Here is a 15,716-nt window from a genome sequence, read left to right on the forward strand (position 1 = left end):
AAAGAAGCAGACTGGGATAAATTTTCCTCTCAAAGTGATATTCAGAGAGCAGTCCTCACATGGAGACATAATTTAAGATATTTACTTCCTTTATTACAATCTGAAATTTTTATTCAACCTTTCTGAAAAAAGGGAGAAGTACCCACATAATCTATCAATATCCTGTAAGAAGCTAATTTGTAATTCTGAATTTGGGTTTTTGACAATTTGAAACTTTAGCTTTTCTATAAATTTACTCATCAAACAGATGTTTTGGTTTCATTAAAAAGCTATCTTCTGGGCAAAGAAAAGAGATTTCTCCAAAGAAGATATACAAATGAGGATAAGCACATGGAAAGATGCTCAACATTAGTAGCTATTGGGGAAATGCAAATCAAAACCAAGATGTGATATCATTTCCCACCCCCTAGACGGCTATAACCAAGAAGACAGATAATAACAAACACTGTGGAGGATGTGGAAAAACTGGAACCCTCATAAACTGCTGTTGGGGATATAAAATGGTCAGCCACTCTTGCAAAGTGATCTAGCAGTTCTTCAAAAGGTTAAACATAGAATTACTATATAACCCACCAATTCTACTTCCAAGTATACACCCAAGAGAACTGAAGACATATGTCCATATAAAAACTTGTAGAGAAATCCTTATAGCAGTATTCATTAATAGCCAGGGAGTTTAAAGAAGTCAAATATGCATCAACTGATAAAATGTGTACGGCAGAATCTCATTATTCACAGTAGTTAAGTTCCATAAACTTGCCGCAAACACTGAATTAGCAAATACCAAACCATTGCTCCTAGGGAAAATATAGGATTAGGTTCCTTCGAGCCCCTAGACACATTTTTATTAATGGATCAATACCTAGTCTTGTTTTCTGTGTTTCCATTTTAAAGACACCTTATTTAATGTATATTGTTGACTTATTAATAATGAACTTATTGCCAATAGCAATAAAACTCAAATCTGAACAAAGTTTATTTAACACATAGCCTTAAGGCAGGCACATCACAGCCTTCTCACGCTTAGGAAGAACAGAAGGCACTTCAGCACCATACTTAAAGACCATTCTAAATAGCAAAATCAACAACCAAAAAGCACAAAAAATTTAAAAACATGGTATAATAAGCCATAAAAAGGACTTGTTTAAGGCATGAGAGTTAAACGAGAAGGCAAAGCATCACCTTGTTCAATTTTAGCTGGGAATTTGAGTGTTAGGAGACTAGAATTCTCACTGCTCTGCTCACGTGCACATATGACCACCACATATTGATTTGGGGATTACAAATAAATTTTAGCAAGCAGGCAAATCTGCAATTAGAGAATCTGTAAATAAGGAACACAGATTGTGTTTCATATAGTGGATACTATCAGCCATAATAAAAAGGTATAAAGAACTGATAATACATGCTACAATATGACTATACCTCAAGAACATGCTAAGTGACAGAAGTTGGTCAAAAAAGGCCACATATTGTATTTTTCCCCAATTTAAAAAAAATTGACAATTAATGCAAAAGAGTTTAAATATACTACAATTCAAGCAATGTTTCTAACACTAACACTTTACATGAAATGTCCAGAACACACAAATCCAGTAAGGAGATTATGGGCTGGGAAAGAGGAAGATGTGGATTGACTGTTAATGGGTATGGGATTTATTTTGAGAAGGATGAAAATGTTCTGGTTTACAGTGTTGATGGTTGCACAACCTTGTATATATACTAAAATCCATTGAATGTATACTTTACTTTTATTTATTTACTTATTTTTTTTAGGCACGACAACCCTTGGTTGACCTCACAGATTGCAAGGACCTTGTCAGTTTACAATCCCTTATTTTATTTTATTTTTTTAATTTTTTTACACTTACAGCACCTGGTATTCCTAGATGGTCTCCCATCTAAGTACTAACCGACTCAACCATGCTTAGCTTCTGAGATCAGACAAGATCGGGCATGTTCAGAGTGGCATGGCCGCAAACATAAATGTACACTTTAAAAGAAGGCAATGTATGAATTATATCTCAATAAAGCTGTTGACAAAAAATAATTATCCACATTTTCTGATTTTTGCACAGCAGTCACGCATAACTTTCTTTTCAAATTAATACGCCCCCTAAAAATATTGTGCCTATTACCTCGGTGTAACTTAATCAGTTCATTTCTAACATAGTAAGAATAAAGGTAATCCTCCTCCAAGCACACACTTCCCTTCTATTAAGATCAATTCTATTTTTAAATTAATTTTATTAATTTATTGGGGTGATATCAGTTAATAAGATTATATAGATTTCAAGTGTACAGTTCTATATTATCTGTATGTTGCACTGTGTTCACCACCCAAAGTTGTCTCCTTCTGTCACCATATAGATCCTGTTTATTTTTTAAAGTATGGAATTAGACCTTTGAAAAGAAAAAAATAATCTTAAAATAAATTTGCAACAAAATTCTTTTATTTAAAAATGGAAACATTTGCAGGGTTATAGCATGCCCATCTAGGCAAGCTCCAAAAGAAAACCATGATGATGACAACAAAAAAGGGGGAAAAATGTTACCCGTCACCCAAGAACTCACAGTCTGAAAAATGAAAACGCCTTAGTTATTCCAAAGCCACACCCATCTAGATGGTTACATAAGCAACAGAGTGAGGAAATCACTTCTGTGTTCAAACTCCCAGATTCTGGATTCCTGCAACCTTTTCAAGGATCCAAAAGTCACAATAACATGAAAAGGGGAACAAAAGAAGGAACTTCAAAAAGTCACCCAAAAGTCGCCTACCTAGTCAACCTAAGTTCCACATCCTTCTTTCCTACCTAATCAAGAATTCAGCCCAAATGACTCATGGCAGGACAGTTTTTATTTTCTTAATAAAAGATCTTACTTGAGGTTTATTGGGAAACATTCCAATTTTTATTAAATGCCAACTATGTGCCCGGCACTGAGTTACACATAATCCTCTGAATAATAAAACAGAAATATCTGTACATATTTTGGTGGCCTTAAAACTGAAGTCTGCTCAACCTGAAACAAGTGATAACTGTAAAAAAAAAAAAAAAAAAAAAGAGGTAAAAAAAATAAATTAGCTTTTAAACCAAAAGATTCAGAAAATGAGCAACTCCACGTAAAAGCAGCAAGCCTCTCTCTTCTCTCTCCCACCATTTTCCAATCCCTTCCTTGGCTTACTTTATTTTTCTTCAAAGCATTTATCTCCACCTGGGGTTTTAGTAGACATTTGTTTGCTGTCTCCTCACTAGATTGCGAGCTCCATGGGAACAAGGAATTGGTTTTGATCATTGCTCTATCTCTAGTACCAAAAAACTACCTGGCGCATAGGAGATACTCAGTAAATATTTGTTGAATGAATAAATTATATTCATGAAAGAAGCAAAATATTCAGATGTTTTTCTCTGGCATCCCTGTAGAACAATCTTTGCAGAACTTCACTTTAACCTTGCACATAAGAGGCAGAAAAAAGAACCATACACTATGCTTCCTTCAATTCCTTTAAAATCTTTAACAATCCATTTTGGTTCAAAGTCTCCTAAAGGCCAGTGAAATGGATCCAACATGTATAGTGTCCTTGCTGAGAAAAAGAAAGCTATATATATAATCCATAATTTTCAAAGTGGTTCCTATAATCTGCCTTCCTTGCTTAGAACTTCATTAGCTTCATATTTAGTTCTTGTGCTTTTGCTCAGGCTAACACGATTTCCCTTTATCATCACTCTACTACTTGATTCTTTTAAGAAGGGTGTAAATATTCAAAAATCTTAAAAATTTCCCTCAGCCAGGTAAAAATTTCATTTTTTAAAATGGTCTTGGGAAATGAGAATTAATCATCTTAATTCATTATAAAGTCTATAGTTTAATTCAATACATTTCAAATTTTAATGTACATATGAATCACCTGAGAAAACCTTATTAAAATGCAAATTAAGTAGGTCTGGGCCAGACCCTGAGATTCTGCATTTCAAATAAGCTCCCAGGTGACACTATCATGGCTGGTCCCCAGAAAATACAATGTGTATCTATCTACTTTCCTCATGGCCAAAGGTAAATTTGATGCCGCTTGCCCCCCTTCCTGTCTAGTTCTAAAGGAAGTTAAGTATACAACTTTTTGCAAAACCATCCTTAAAGGCTTATCAGTCCTCTATGCTTTCTCTTCATCAGGCACAGCTTCTTGAACCTTTCAACTGGAGCTTGTTTCTTAACCATATTTGGAGTTCTTCTTTGAACCCTCTCAAATGCTGTCTACATGTATCTCTTAAGCTGAGGTATATAAATATATGAAGTTAAACTTGAAGTAAGATAGGGCAAACTCCTACCTCCTTCACAAAGCCTGGTAATAGAATGATTGTTGCTGAGGCGACATTGCAACACAGGCTCATTTTTAGTTTGTAGTCCCAAATGAGCTAAAATCTTGTATAGCTGGTTGTTCACTACATTAAATTGGCTCACTCACTTTGCTATTTCTTTAGAAAATATCACTAGATTTCAACCACTTTTCCAGAATTAAAGTTACTTTTGAATTTTCACTCAATTATCCGAGGAAAATACTAAGGAAGTATTTTCTCAAGGTCTTAGTTTTCTTATCTGTAAAATAGGGATAAGGGTCATGATTACTCTCCTAGTCTATCCTTCCAATAATCTATGAATTCTATAGTCCATATTTCCCTTCTATTTTTTGATACATGTGATTGACCTATGACCTTCATTATGCTATTTTGCCTTTTCACTTATGTCTCCGTTCTCCGCAAAGAGCCAGCAATAAACTATACATACAAAGAACTCTCAGATAATATTATGAGCTAGAAATATCCTCAAGTAACTAAAAACAAAAATTTAAAAAAAAAAACCCTTAAATTATCTTTCTCAGTGCCAATCCAATAAAAACACAAGCAGCAAAACATACACCTTTTTTTGTTTACTGTCGTTATTGTCCTGACCAGAGTCAACACCTAGGCACAAGTAAAACTTGTGCTTAGGTATACGTGACCAGAGAGAGCTATGGCTAAGAAAAAGCAATCGATTACCTTTTCTCCTAAGTCTCATCAGCTGTGTTTTCCTGAAGACAAAGAATCTGTCCACCTGCTCCCACAGATGGTACAGCTGCAATTAAAGTGAAACACCTGGTTGGTGTATAGCCAGTTGAAGTTTGTAAGAACGATGCGAGCTGCAGATAAGGTAAGCCCAGGTCAGCATTTTTCACCTTTCTTGCCCAGATTAAGACCAATGTCATTTTAAACTATAGGATGCTAAAACATGACTTTCATCTCCAAAACACAAATACAACAATATTAGTTACAATAATGATGTCAAAGAATTGTTATAAAATCTAACAATCCTAGGTTACAAATATGATTGTCCTTAACCACTCCCAAAACTACTTCCTCCAATTAGACTTAAATGGTCTTTGTCAGGTTTAGATACGCAGTGTTCAGAACATTTATAGGAAGATACAGTAAAACAAGCTTATTATTCTCCAGCAGTCAGTGCTTCATATTAAGAATGGTAATGTCAATGCCAGTAAATGTGCTGAATGAATAAATAATGCTAAATAAACAGCATATGAGAAATTAGAATCTCTTCCTACTTTTTATACTTTACAATTGAGAAATTTTTCTTTCTCTGCATGGAACCTTAAATTATCCAACTTAACCTTTACTTAAATCCTCAGAGGGATTTTCCTCCCCATTAAGGAAGCCTCATTAATATCAGTAAACTAAAAATGGTTATTTCTTGAGCCAAGAAACAAAAACATTCATAAGGTGATAAATTATTTTATGCCATAGCCCATAAGTTAGTTTGAATGCTTAAAAGTTATACTTCTGAGGATATTTTAATGACTTATGGAGAAAATGTTATAAATGTTGGAAATTAAGGATGTCCCAGGAATATAGTACTCTACAGATATGAGAGCGTGCTTACCAAGATAACATAGCATATCTGGTAAATATAATACAAAACAAACAAATTAAAGATACATTCCTTGAGAGAAAAATAAAATCGAACATCAGTCCCTCCTCCTCTGTCCCTCAATCTCTCTCTCTAATACTTTCTCAGATACCTCCATTCATCATGGTGTCCCATATCAAAATAGTTTCTCCTCCCTGTAATTCTTCCTCCAACTAGACTTGGATGGTCTTTGTCAGGTTCAGTGTTTCTCAAAGTAGTCTTTAGACCAACTATAATCACTTAGAAAGCTTAGTGAAATGCAGAATCCTGGGCCCTGCCCCACCCCACCCCCCAGAATTTAAATCCCTGGGAAGTAAAGTCCCAGAAGCTGCATTTAACAAGCTTCCCAGATAGCTGGGGTGCACACCACCAAACCGTACATTGTATAGTTATTTCTCCCTCCTTAATCATTATTTTAACATCAGCCTACATATACCCATTACTTGACATTAACTCACCTTCATTACTCTGGAATTCTGAGACCCATACAAATCCACTTCCTGTTTGGTCTGTCCTGTCTCCAGCAAAAGCCTACCTTTATTATCTCCCTAATATGACTACCTAGTCCACTGACTGGCCCAGAGCAGATCTGGTGCAAAGGTTGAACTTATGCAACACAGCAGTTCAATTTTTTTTTCCTTCTGAAAATATTAACAGCAAGTCAATTTGATGACTGCATCGTTAAAAGTGAGGCATTAAAAGCAAAATGAGAGCTCTTCTAGTTCCTAGATGAGATGCTGCCCAATTCATGAATCACTTAATAAAGCCAATTAGATCTTTGAAACAAACAAAAAAGCGAAAGGCATTATTTGGTGTATGCATTAGTTTACAATGGTGGAAATAATTACCTAAATATCTGGAGAGTTTGATCTACCAGAAGCTTTTCTCCTATGTCATCAATAGCAGAAAGGACCTATTTTCATCTCCAGGACAGCTCTATCTAGTTACAGGTTCATTAATACCTTTCACTACTATAAGACAAATGGAGAAACATCATCTCCTACAACCCTAGGTACATCTGCAAGAGCCAATCGCTCCAAAATGGACAACCATGCACTCTCTAAGAAAGGAATAGGGACTTGAATGGTGTTTGGCAGCTTCACAAAGCAGTTAATCATATATCTGCCACTTTTACAGAGCATTTGGAAAGTTCTCTGAAATGAAAGGTGTGATCATTTTAAGGCATCTAACCACTAATATTGAGCAAATCAATACTGAATGTTGCTGTCGTTCATAAAATCTGTTTCAAGGTACTTAAAACAGAAGAGATAAAATATCTTTGCTCTTGTTTAAAGCAAAGATCTGACAACAGTTTTGTAGACTTCCCATTTGACTGAAAATTATAAAAACTGCAATAAATTATTTACAGTATGATTCAGTTTATAGAAAACACTACATATCTGTATATTACAGATGTGTAAAGGTATCCAAAAGTCTGGATATAAATTCAAAACTTCCAGTGAGGAGGTAAAAGGGAATTTTTACTCTATTTGCTGCGACTTTTTATAAAATGTCTTGTACTGCTTTTGTAAAAAATATTTTTCAAAAATTATAGTGTCAGAATACTCTATAATAAATTAGTATTCATTCAGCATAGCTAAGAAATGAAACACAGTAGTTAAGAGAGTTAATCTATATAATGCTATTGAGTTAGGGCTTGGGTTCAGGTCTTGTCTCTATTACCTAACCAGAGAGACATGCCCTGAGTTTGAGTTAATTCTACCACCCATGCAGCCGTTTCCTCAATTATAAAGTGGAAATGGTAATAGTACTCAATTCACAGGTTGTTGTGAGCAGTGAATAAAATAACTTTTGTGAAACTCCTATGTAAACTATTATTTTTCAAATTACATATTATAAATATGCTTTAAAATATAATGCATAACACTATATGGTTAACGCTTTCTTTGGATAATTTACAACGTACTTTATAGTCATATAGAGCTTCCTAAGGTCATTACAGCAATGATCATTTTACACAGAATAACAAACTACAGTAGACTAGATTAAATCTATACAGAGTCCAATAAATCTTTCAAAGAAGTACCTAGGAGGTTTCTTGATAAATAAATTCCTGATATTTTACTTCCTTGTCAAATAGCTCCTATAAAAACAGAAAAAGTCTGCACTATGTAAATTCTAAATAATAAGCTTTACAAGTGTTCAAATGAAGAGAATTTTCTGTTTTCTCTATATCACACACCGAAGGCCATGTGAGGTCCAACCTCTATTGTAATTTATACATCCTATTGCCTTGTCAAGTATCTCTAGTTGGACATTTAATAGGTATCTCATATGCAACATGTCCCATATCAAATTCTTTTTCCCTAACCCAGCCCAAATCTAGATAGGGCTCCTACCCTCTCCCCAGCCTATCTCAAATTAGTAAATTAACAACTTAAGCCAATAATCTTGGAGTCATCCTTGACACATAAACCACTCCCAATTCCCCATATCCAATCCACTTGGGCAAGTGCTATCTTCTCTACCTTCAAAATATACTGAATCCATCTATTTCTCCTTATTTCAACCATTAACATTCTGATCCAAACCACCAAACTCCCTCTCCTGGCCTACAACAATAATTTCTTAATTTACATTCCTGCTTCCACTTTTGTCCCATTAGAGTATTCTGCGAGGGCAGAGTGATCTCTTAAAAGGTAAAGGAGATACTATCACTCCTCTCCTGAAACCTTCCAATGGTTTCCCATCTCATTTAAAAATCCAAAATCCTTTCCTTGACTCTCAAGGTCCTACATGTTCTGGCCTGTTTACCTCCTGGAGATACACTTCTACTACTATATCACCTTTACTCAATGTGCTCCAGTCATACTAGCCACCTTACTATTTTGTGAAAATATCAAGCATGCTTCCATCCTCAGGGCTTTGACCTCTGCTATTCCCTTTGCCTGGACTGCTTGCTCCTCTCCCAGATATCCATGACTAGCTTACTTCCTTCAAATCTTTGCTCAGATGTCACTTGATCATAAGTCCTTCTTAACTACTGCTATCTAATAATACCCCCCTCACCCTCCACTCTCTATCCAACATACCTTAATACCTTATCACCCTCCGAACATATTAAATATATGTAAAAAATAAAATTTCAAGATCTATTGTTTTGTTTAACTACCGTATCTCTCCTATCTTACACAGAGTAAAGGCTCAGCGAAATATTAAAAGACTGGTGAGAGTGTAGATAACTGGAATTCTCATAGACTTGTGATTGAAGTATAAACTGGTACAACTCTGAAAAACTTTTTGGCAGTATCTGTTAAAGCTGAACATGTACACACTCGCTGGCGATGACCCTCCAATTCCACTCCTAAGTATATACCCAAAGACATAGAAGAATGTTCTTTGCAGTATTACTCCTAATAGCCAAAAACTGGAAACAATCAAAACATCCATAATAGAAAAGATAAACTGCAGTATATTTTTATAGCAGAATTCTATATATAGCATCAGAATGCTATATATACACAAGCACAAGTGTCATTGTCCGGCAAAGCCAGATACAGAATAGACACTATATGACTCTATTTATATAATGTCCTTTTTTTTTTTTCTTAAAGGCAAAACTAATGCATGGTTATAGAGGTCATGATATTGGTTACTCTGGAAGAGAGAGAGTGATATTAACTGGCAGATGAGAGGTAGGCTTCTGAAGTAGTTGCTGTTAATGTTCTATTTCTTGATTTGGAAAGCAGTTACACAAAAGTACAATCACTTTGTGAAAACTCATTGAGCTGTACATTTATGATTTATGCATTTCTGTTTAATAAAAAGTTTACAAAGAGGAAAAAATTACAGGGAAAAAGAAAAATTGTCAAGCTATCTCCCAAACAGCTATTACAGATAATATTTTCATTTATCTTTTAAACATCCTTCTATTATTAGCCACAAGCAAAAGTTATTTCGGTTAAAATACAATTCAAAATTTGACGAGCTTCTAACACACACACACACACACACACACACACACACAAAGACACACACACAGACACACACACAGACACACACACACACACACACACACACTTTTCAAGATTAAATGACTGGTTAAAGCCATATCTTTTAGCCACCTAATAAAATGAAATCCAAATGTTAAGAAAACCAATCCAAAGATCCTTTCTCACTATGCCATACATCTCTACCTAGATACAAGAATCCATTTTCAAAAAGAAAAATTTTCTCATCTGTTACTGACAGATCTTTCCTCAAAGGTTTCTTGCTTTAAATGTCATCATTCCGGGTAAATTTAATAAAACCAGAAGCCCTGTTTTCCCCTTTAAACTGTGGGATTGATATGAGACTGTCATGTTCTAATATTTAATTGTCATGGACTGTCTGCCTGTTTTCCCTATAATCAAGAAGAGGGTTCACATGCAAACAGAATTGATTTGACAAATGAATAAACATACAAAGAGACCCTTTCCTTAAAACAATTTTGTGCTCCACACATGGCTAAACCATCACACAATAAATTAACTCTTCGGCAGCCTCCAAGCTAAAAAGCTAGAGTCAAACCAATTAAGCCTTAATGGGATCCCAATTTCCTGTTTCTGATAGCAGAAGTTTAAATAAACCCTTCTTGGCTTATAAATCCTTATCAACCATCCAGATGATTCTGTCACACATAGTTCCAAATCTGCATTTATAAATATGTGCTACAATCAAAAAAGCTTTGATTACTGCACATTACAGCTTTCAATGTCATAACCAACATGTGCTTTTAAAAACTGGGGAATTACAATTGCTTTAAAATGAAAATTTTAAAAAATTAAATTAAAATTAAAATGATAGCCTTCATTAGAAAAAGATGACTGATAAACTAAATTTGATCCAATCATTGTCTCCAACTTTACGCATCTTAATAATCAGCAGTTATCTTATTTTCCTGCAGCCACAAAAATGAACAAACAAAAAATTGTTAAAGGTTATCAGATACTACGTGTACTACAGTACAATCTGCTTTGAGGATTTTATTAGGTTTCCCTCAGGATTTATTGCCTTTTAATTATGGAACCAGACTGTGGAATGAGAAGGATCTCAGAGATCCTTCGTCTTTGGATTTTCCTATATCAAGAGCATTCCTTCACCTCAACAAAATTCTGCATGCCACAATGTGCACATAATAGGTGCTCGAAGTGAGTTCAAGGTCATAGGGGAAGCAAGAACAGAGTATCTAATCACTGCCTATGTTTTTGTGTTGATAAAAAGCAGTTTCATGAAAATGAGAAGGAAGCTCACTTCCTATTAACACAGGCACAAAGCTTATAACACAAGAGGCTGAAACAAAAATATAATCCACAATAACTGAAAATAAGACCAGAATTCATCAGGAAAAGATGATCAGCAAGTTGACAATATGAGTTAGCTATGTTCACTGCCAAAAGACACAACCATAAATCTATAGTCTTTCCGGGAAAGCAAAATTCCATCTCAACACTTCTTTCATGCTAGAAAATAGATAAAGGAATGTAATCCTACCAGCATCACTGGGTGTAAGGTGAGAGCTGAGGGGAAAGAACAGAAATTGGTCCAAATAGTGGCTTCTAACCAGGAAGGCAGGACAAAAAATCACCTAAGAGGCTATTTCAAAAAACATACCAGACATCCTCCCTCAGAATACAATGTGTGTCACATTGATATTCTAATGAATCCCTGAGGTAATTCTGATCACACTCCCAATCCACCACCCTGATTCTCAACCAGAGGAAAACCAGTTTTCCAGTTGTCTAGAACCAGAGGCTTAAAACAATACAAAACTTACTCAGAGACCATATAGTTATGGGAGCTGTTTAATGCAACAATCAGCTAAATTACTGTACATTTTACTTCCTTGATTCTTTGAGTTAACCCTCTCACTAAAACACTAGGAGTACTGATTAAACTTCAGTACTTCATGCTAATGGTACTATATTCAATACCAACTTCTACATAAGGCAATTCTCCCAACCAGGTTTTGTATAGCTGAAAATAAAGTTTACAGTACCAGGCAAAATGTCACCACTGGTGTCAATACAATACGTGACTTCTCAATGCATCTAACTTAAGGACAAATTCTTTAGCCTAACAAGTCAGTTTCCCACAGCTCTGCCTCAACTTGCCTTTACGGTAGTGGCCCCTTAACCAAGAGGAATACCTTCCAAGAATGAAAGATAGTACCAAACCCTATATATACTACACTTTTTCCTATACCTACATACCTATGATAAAAGTTTAACTTATAAATAAGGCATAGTAAGAGATTAACAACAACAATAATAAAATAGAATAATTGTAACTATAAGTTATGTAAATATGGTCTCTTTTAAAGTATCTTATTGCACTGTATTCATCCTTCCTGAGATGATACAACACAAATGAGATGAACTGAGGTGAATGACATAGACATTGTGGTGTAAGCTAGGCTACTATAAGGGTTACCTGAACACAAGTACTGTGACACCTCAACAGTTGATCAGACAACTGAAAGGGCTGCTAAGGGAACTAAGGGCAGGGCGTGTATACGGCATGGATATGCTGGACAAAAGATAATTCATGTCCCAGTGGAACAGAATAGCACACAATTTAAACCTTAAGAACTGTTTATTTCTGGAATTTTCCATTTAATGTATTTGGACAACAGCTGACTGCAGGTAATGGAAACCACGAAAAACAAAACCATGGATAAAAGGGGACTGTTTCCTGCTCAAGAAGTATATCCTACAACTTTCAGCCTGGATGCCTTTGCTTATTCAAAGAGTCAGGAAGTAAGGCCATCTCCCACCCCACACTCCCTCGAGTGCAAACCCAGCCCATGGTCTGTTTCAATAAGCCTTGTGGGCTAACAATTTTTACATTTTTAAAGGGCCGCAAAAAAAAAAGGATACAGGACAGAGACTATATGTGTTCCACAAAGCCTAAAATATATATTTACTCTTCATAGAAAAAGTGTGCCTACTCCTGGCTATTCCATTCTCAGGAATGGAATGATTTCCTTTATCCCATTTCTCCATATCTATCAATACAAAATTGATCCTCCATGAAAGTGCAACTGACTATTCCTTCAAACCTTTCTTGTTACCCTCAATGAGATATGCACTTTCTCCTTTAAATTTATCTTCTCTATGTCCCTTAGCACACTGTATCCCTTCACAAGGGATAGTTTCCAAACCCAAAATTGAGATGCATGGTCTGATAACATGACTACTGTATTAATTTATTTTACTTCCTCCTGTCTTGCCCCTTCCAATGCATCTTCAAGGGGCCACCAAGTGCTTGCTCTTTCTAGAATACAATCTCAACTTTCATTCCCTCATCCTTTCTTTTGCTCTCCATTAGCTAAAGAAAAAAATCCAGCATAAAAACCTGGCTGGCCCTGCCTGCTTCTCTAGTCTCAGCTGCTGCCATTCTTTACCTTGTCCTTTATACTCTAATAACATCACTACTTTTAGTCCCCTGCAACCCTGGTCTACTCATCTTCTACTTGAGTCACATACTTACTTTGCTAGCAGAACAAAAATTGATATACCATCTCCAGAAAGTTATTTGGTAAAATCTATCAAAACTACACAAATCATAAACTTCTTGCCCCGGCAATTTTATTTCAAGGTATTCTACAGATTTATGAAGTGACATTCTTTACAAAGTTATGCAACATTGTTTGAAACAGAAAAAAAAAATGGCGTGAAAATGTCCATCAGTAGTGGACTGTAAACAAATTATGCAATCAAACAATGAAATACAATACAAAAATGAGTAAGTTCTTTTATGTATATTATATGACCTACAGGAACGTATCTAAAAAGACACACAAGGTCTACAGCCATGCCACCCTGAATGTGCCCAATCCTCGTCTGATCTTGGAAGCTAAGCAGGGTCGGGCCTGGTTAGTACTTGGATGGGAGACCACCTAGGAAGACCAGGTGCTGTAGGTGATAGATAGATGATAGATGATAGATAGATAGATAGATAGATAGATAGATAGATAGATAGATAGATAGATGATAGATAGATAAATGAAATCTGAATGAAAGGACACACAAGAAACTGGTAACACCAGTTGCCTTCAAGGAAGGAAGAGTAACTAGAGCACAGAAATGAGGGAGCCTGTTCACTAAATAACACTTTTATCTTTAATTGTTGAATACAATGCCAGCCCAAAAATTAATTTAAAAAAAATTGTTGGAATGTAAAACAGATTCGTTTCAAGACAGGCGTCATTTTCTCTAAGAATCCTTTTTTGAAACTCAGCCACACATGCGTGCACACACACATTAGATCAGATGCCTATCCTTAGTGCTTCTTACTGTGCTATGATCACTGCTTACCATCCATTTTGCACAGAAACTCAATCTGTCTCTCCCCACTACTGGACTGCATCTAAACTTCTTCAGGGCCTTAGAACTATATTTCCCCCAGCATCTGATACTGGGTGTTCAAAAAAAAAGTTTGTGAAAGCAAATGAGTTATTTAAAATCAAGAATATCTTTAAAAATCAATGATTTTTACTCACCGTAACAGTCATTCCTTATAGTCCACCTCCTAGTATAACTAGCTGTTTGTTTTTCCAGTAGAATACAAATATTAGGCCCCTCAAATAAATAATTTATTGAATTCAACTACCAGAGTAAAGAGAACCAAAGGACTAAAGCGGCAAGTGAATAAAAATAAAATAATGCACAAAATGGGGAGATATTCACATAAAAATCAAGAATTGCTTTTAGGATTTTGAATCACTATTATATATCTATGGATTTTGGGGGGAAACTCTCATTTACCACATCATGCCTCAGAGTCCAACAGCCACCAAATCAGCATGTATTACAGCCCCAAAGAAAGCTCTCAGCAAGCCAAATGTTGATGTCCACAGCTGTGGCTTGGTGCTCAGTGGCTCTGAGGCATGTTTGGCATCCCATGTCCTTTCTGAGAAATTCTCTTCCTCCATTGATTGAACCAGAATCTTTGCTTTACTATTTCTCAGTACAACTCACCCCAACAGCATCAGTCACAAGGGAAAAAAGATGGATCATCACTGTCCAAACTTAAAACACAGTTGTCAAAGTTTTCATTACAAGAGCAATTGACGAAGTGTTAGGACACAGAAAGAAAAACAAGCTGGAAGATCTCTGAGCAAAGAGACTGAATCTTATTCAACTTCGGAGCCCCAGGGCACTTAACACAGTCCCAGCAACTAATAGCACCACAGTAGTTGTTAAATGAATAAAAGGGGATTTTTCCTTTATCTGTAATGTTTAAAATTTTTAAATATATTCATGTATTACTTGTGTCAAAGTAAATATATAAAAAGGGGGTCACTGTGTCTGTGTGTACTATAGTAATAGACCATTTTGTTGTTCAGTTCTCATATTAAAATTAAATTGCTACTCCCTATTTCTACACAATCTTTTTTTCCTGCAGACTTGTTCCAATAAACCATGGAAACAACTGAAAATGGAGATTATTACAAAATCACTCATATAATAACAAAGAGTGTTCAAAACATGCTTTAGAATTCCTCAATTGATTTTTTTGTGTATATGCCAGAAAGTTACGGAAGTGGTTCAAGAATGTTGAGAACTTGACAAAAAGACACAAGAACTAGCTTGAAGGGGTTCCACTGGCTAAATCTGAGACAATGTGAACACCACTATAAATAATGATAGTAACAGATTATAACCTATTGAATAAGAATCCATATTAATACATATAAAAGAATTAAAATAATTAAAGGTAAGAAAAATTCTGCAGTAGAATGTTATCTAGTAAGTGAA

The 15,716-nt window shown here is 35.4% G+C and overlaps 1 protein-coding gene and 1 non-coding gene across 5 annotated transcripts in view; one reads left to right on the plus strand and one right to left on the minus strand.

Moving 5' to 3' along the window:
• The window catches only part of CBFA2T2 (CBFA2/RUNX1 partner transcriptional co-repressor 2), a 124,470-nt gene that overhangs the window by 100,496 nt on the left and 8,258 nt on the right, over positions 1–15,716 (minus strand). Inside the window, exon 1 of one of the 4 annotated variants that reach the window (XM_036229517.1) lies at positions 5,034–13,777. The exons of the other annotated variants lie outside the window; for them this stretch is intronic. Coding sequence (XP_036085410.1) covers positions 5,034–5,052 — 19 coding nt within the window. The 5' untranslated portion in view covers positions 5,053–13,777. Of the gene's footprint in view, positions 1–5,033; positions 13,778–15,716 lie in introns of those variants that run through there. 4 annotated transcript variants of the gene reach the window in all.
• On the plus strand, positions 13,761–13,880 carry LOC118610297. The gene has a single exon (XR_004953859.1). It is a non-coding gene; the product is annotated as a 5S ribosomal RNA (ribosomal RNA).

The sequence above is a fragment of the Rousettus aegyptiacus genome, unplaced genomic scaffold (assembly GCF_014176215.1).
Source record: "Rousettus aegyptiacus isolate mRouAeg1 unplaced genomic scaffold, mRouAeg1.p scaffold_m13_p_12, whole genome shotgun sequence".
Classification (NCBI taxonomy): Eukaryota; Metazoa; Chordata; class Mammalia; order Chiroptera; family Pteropodidae; genus Rousettus; species Rousettus aegyptiacus.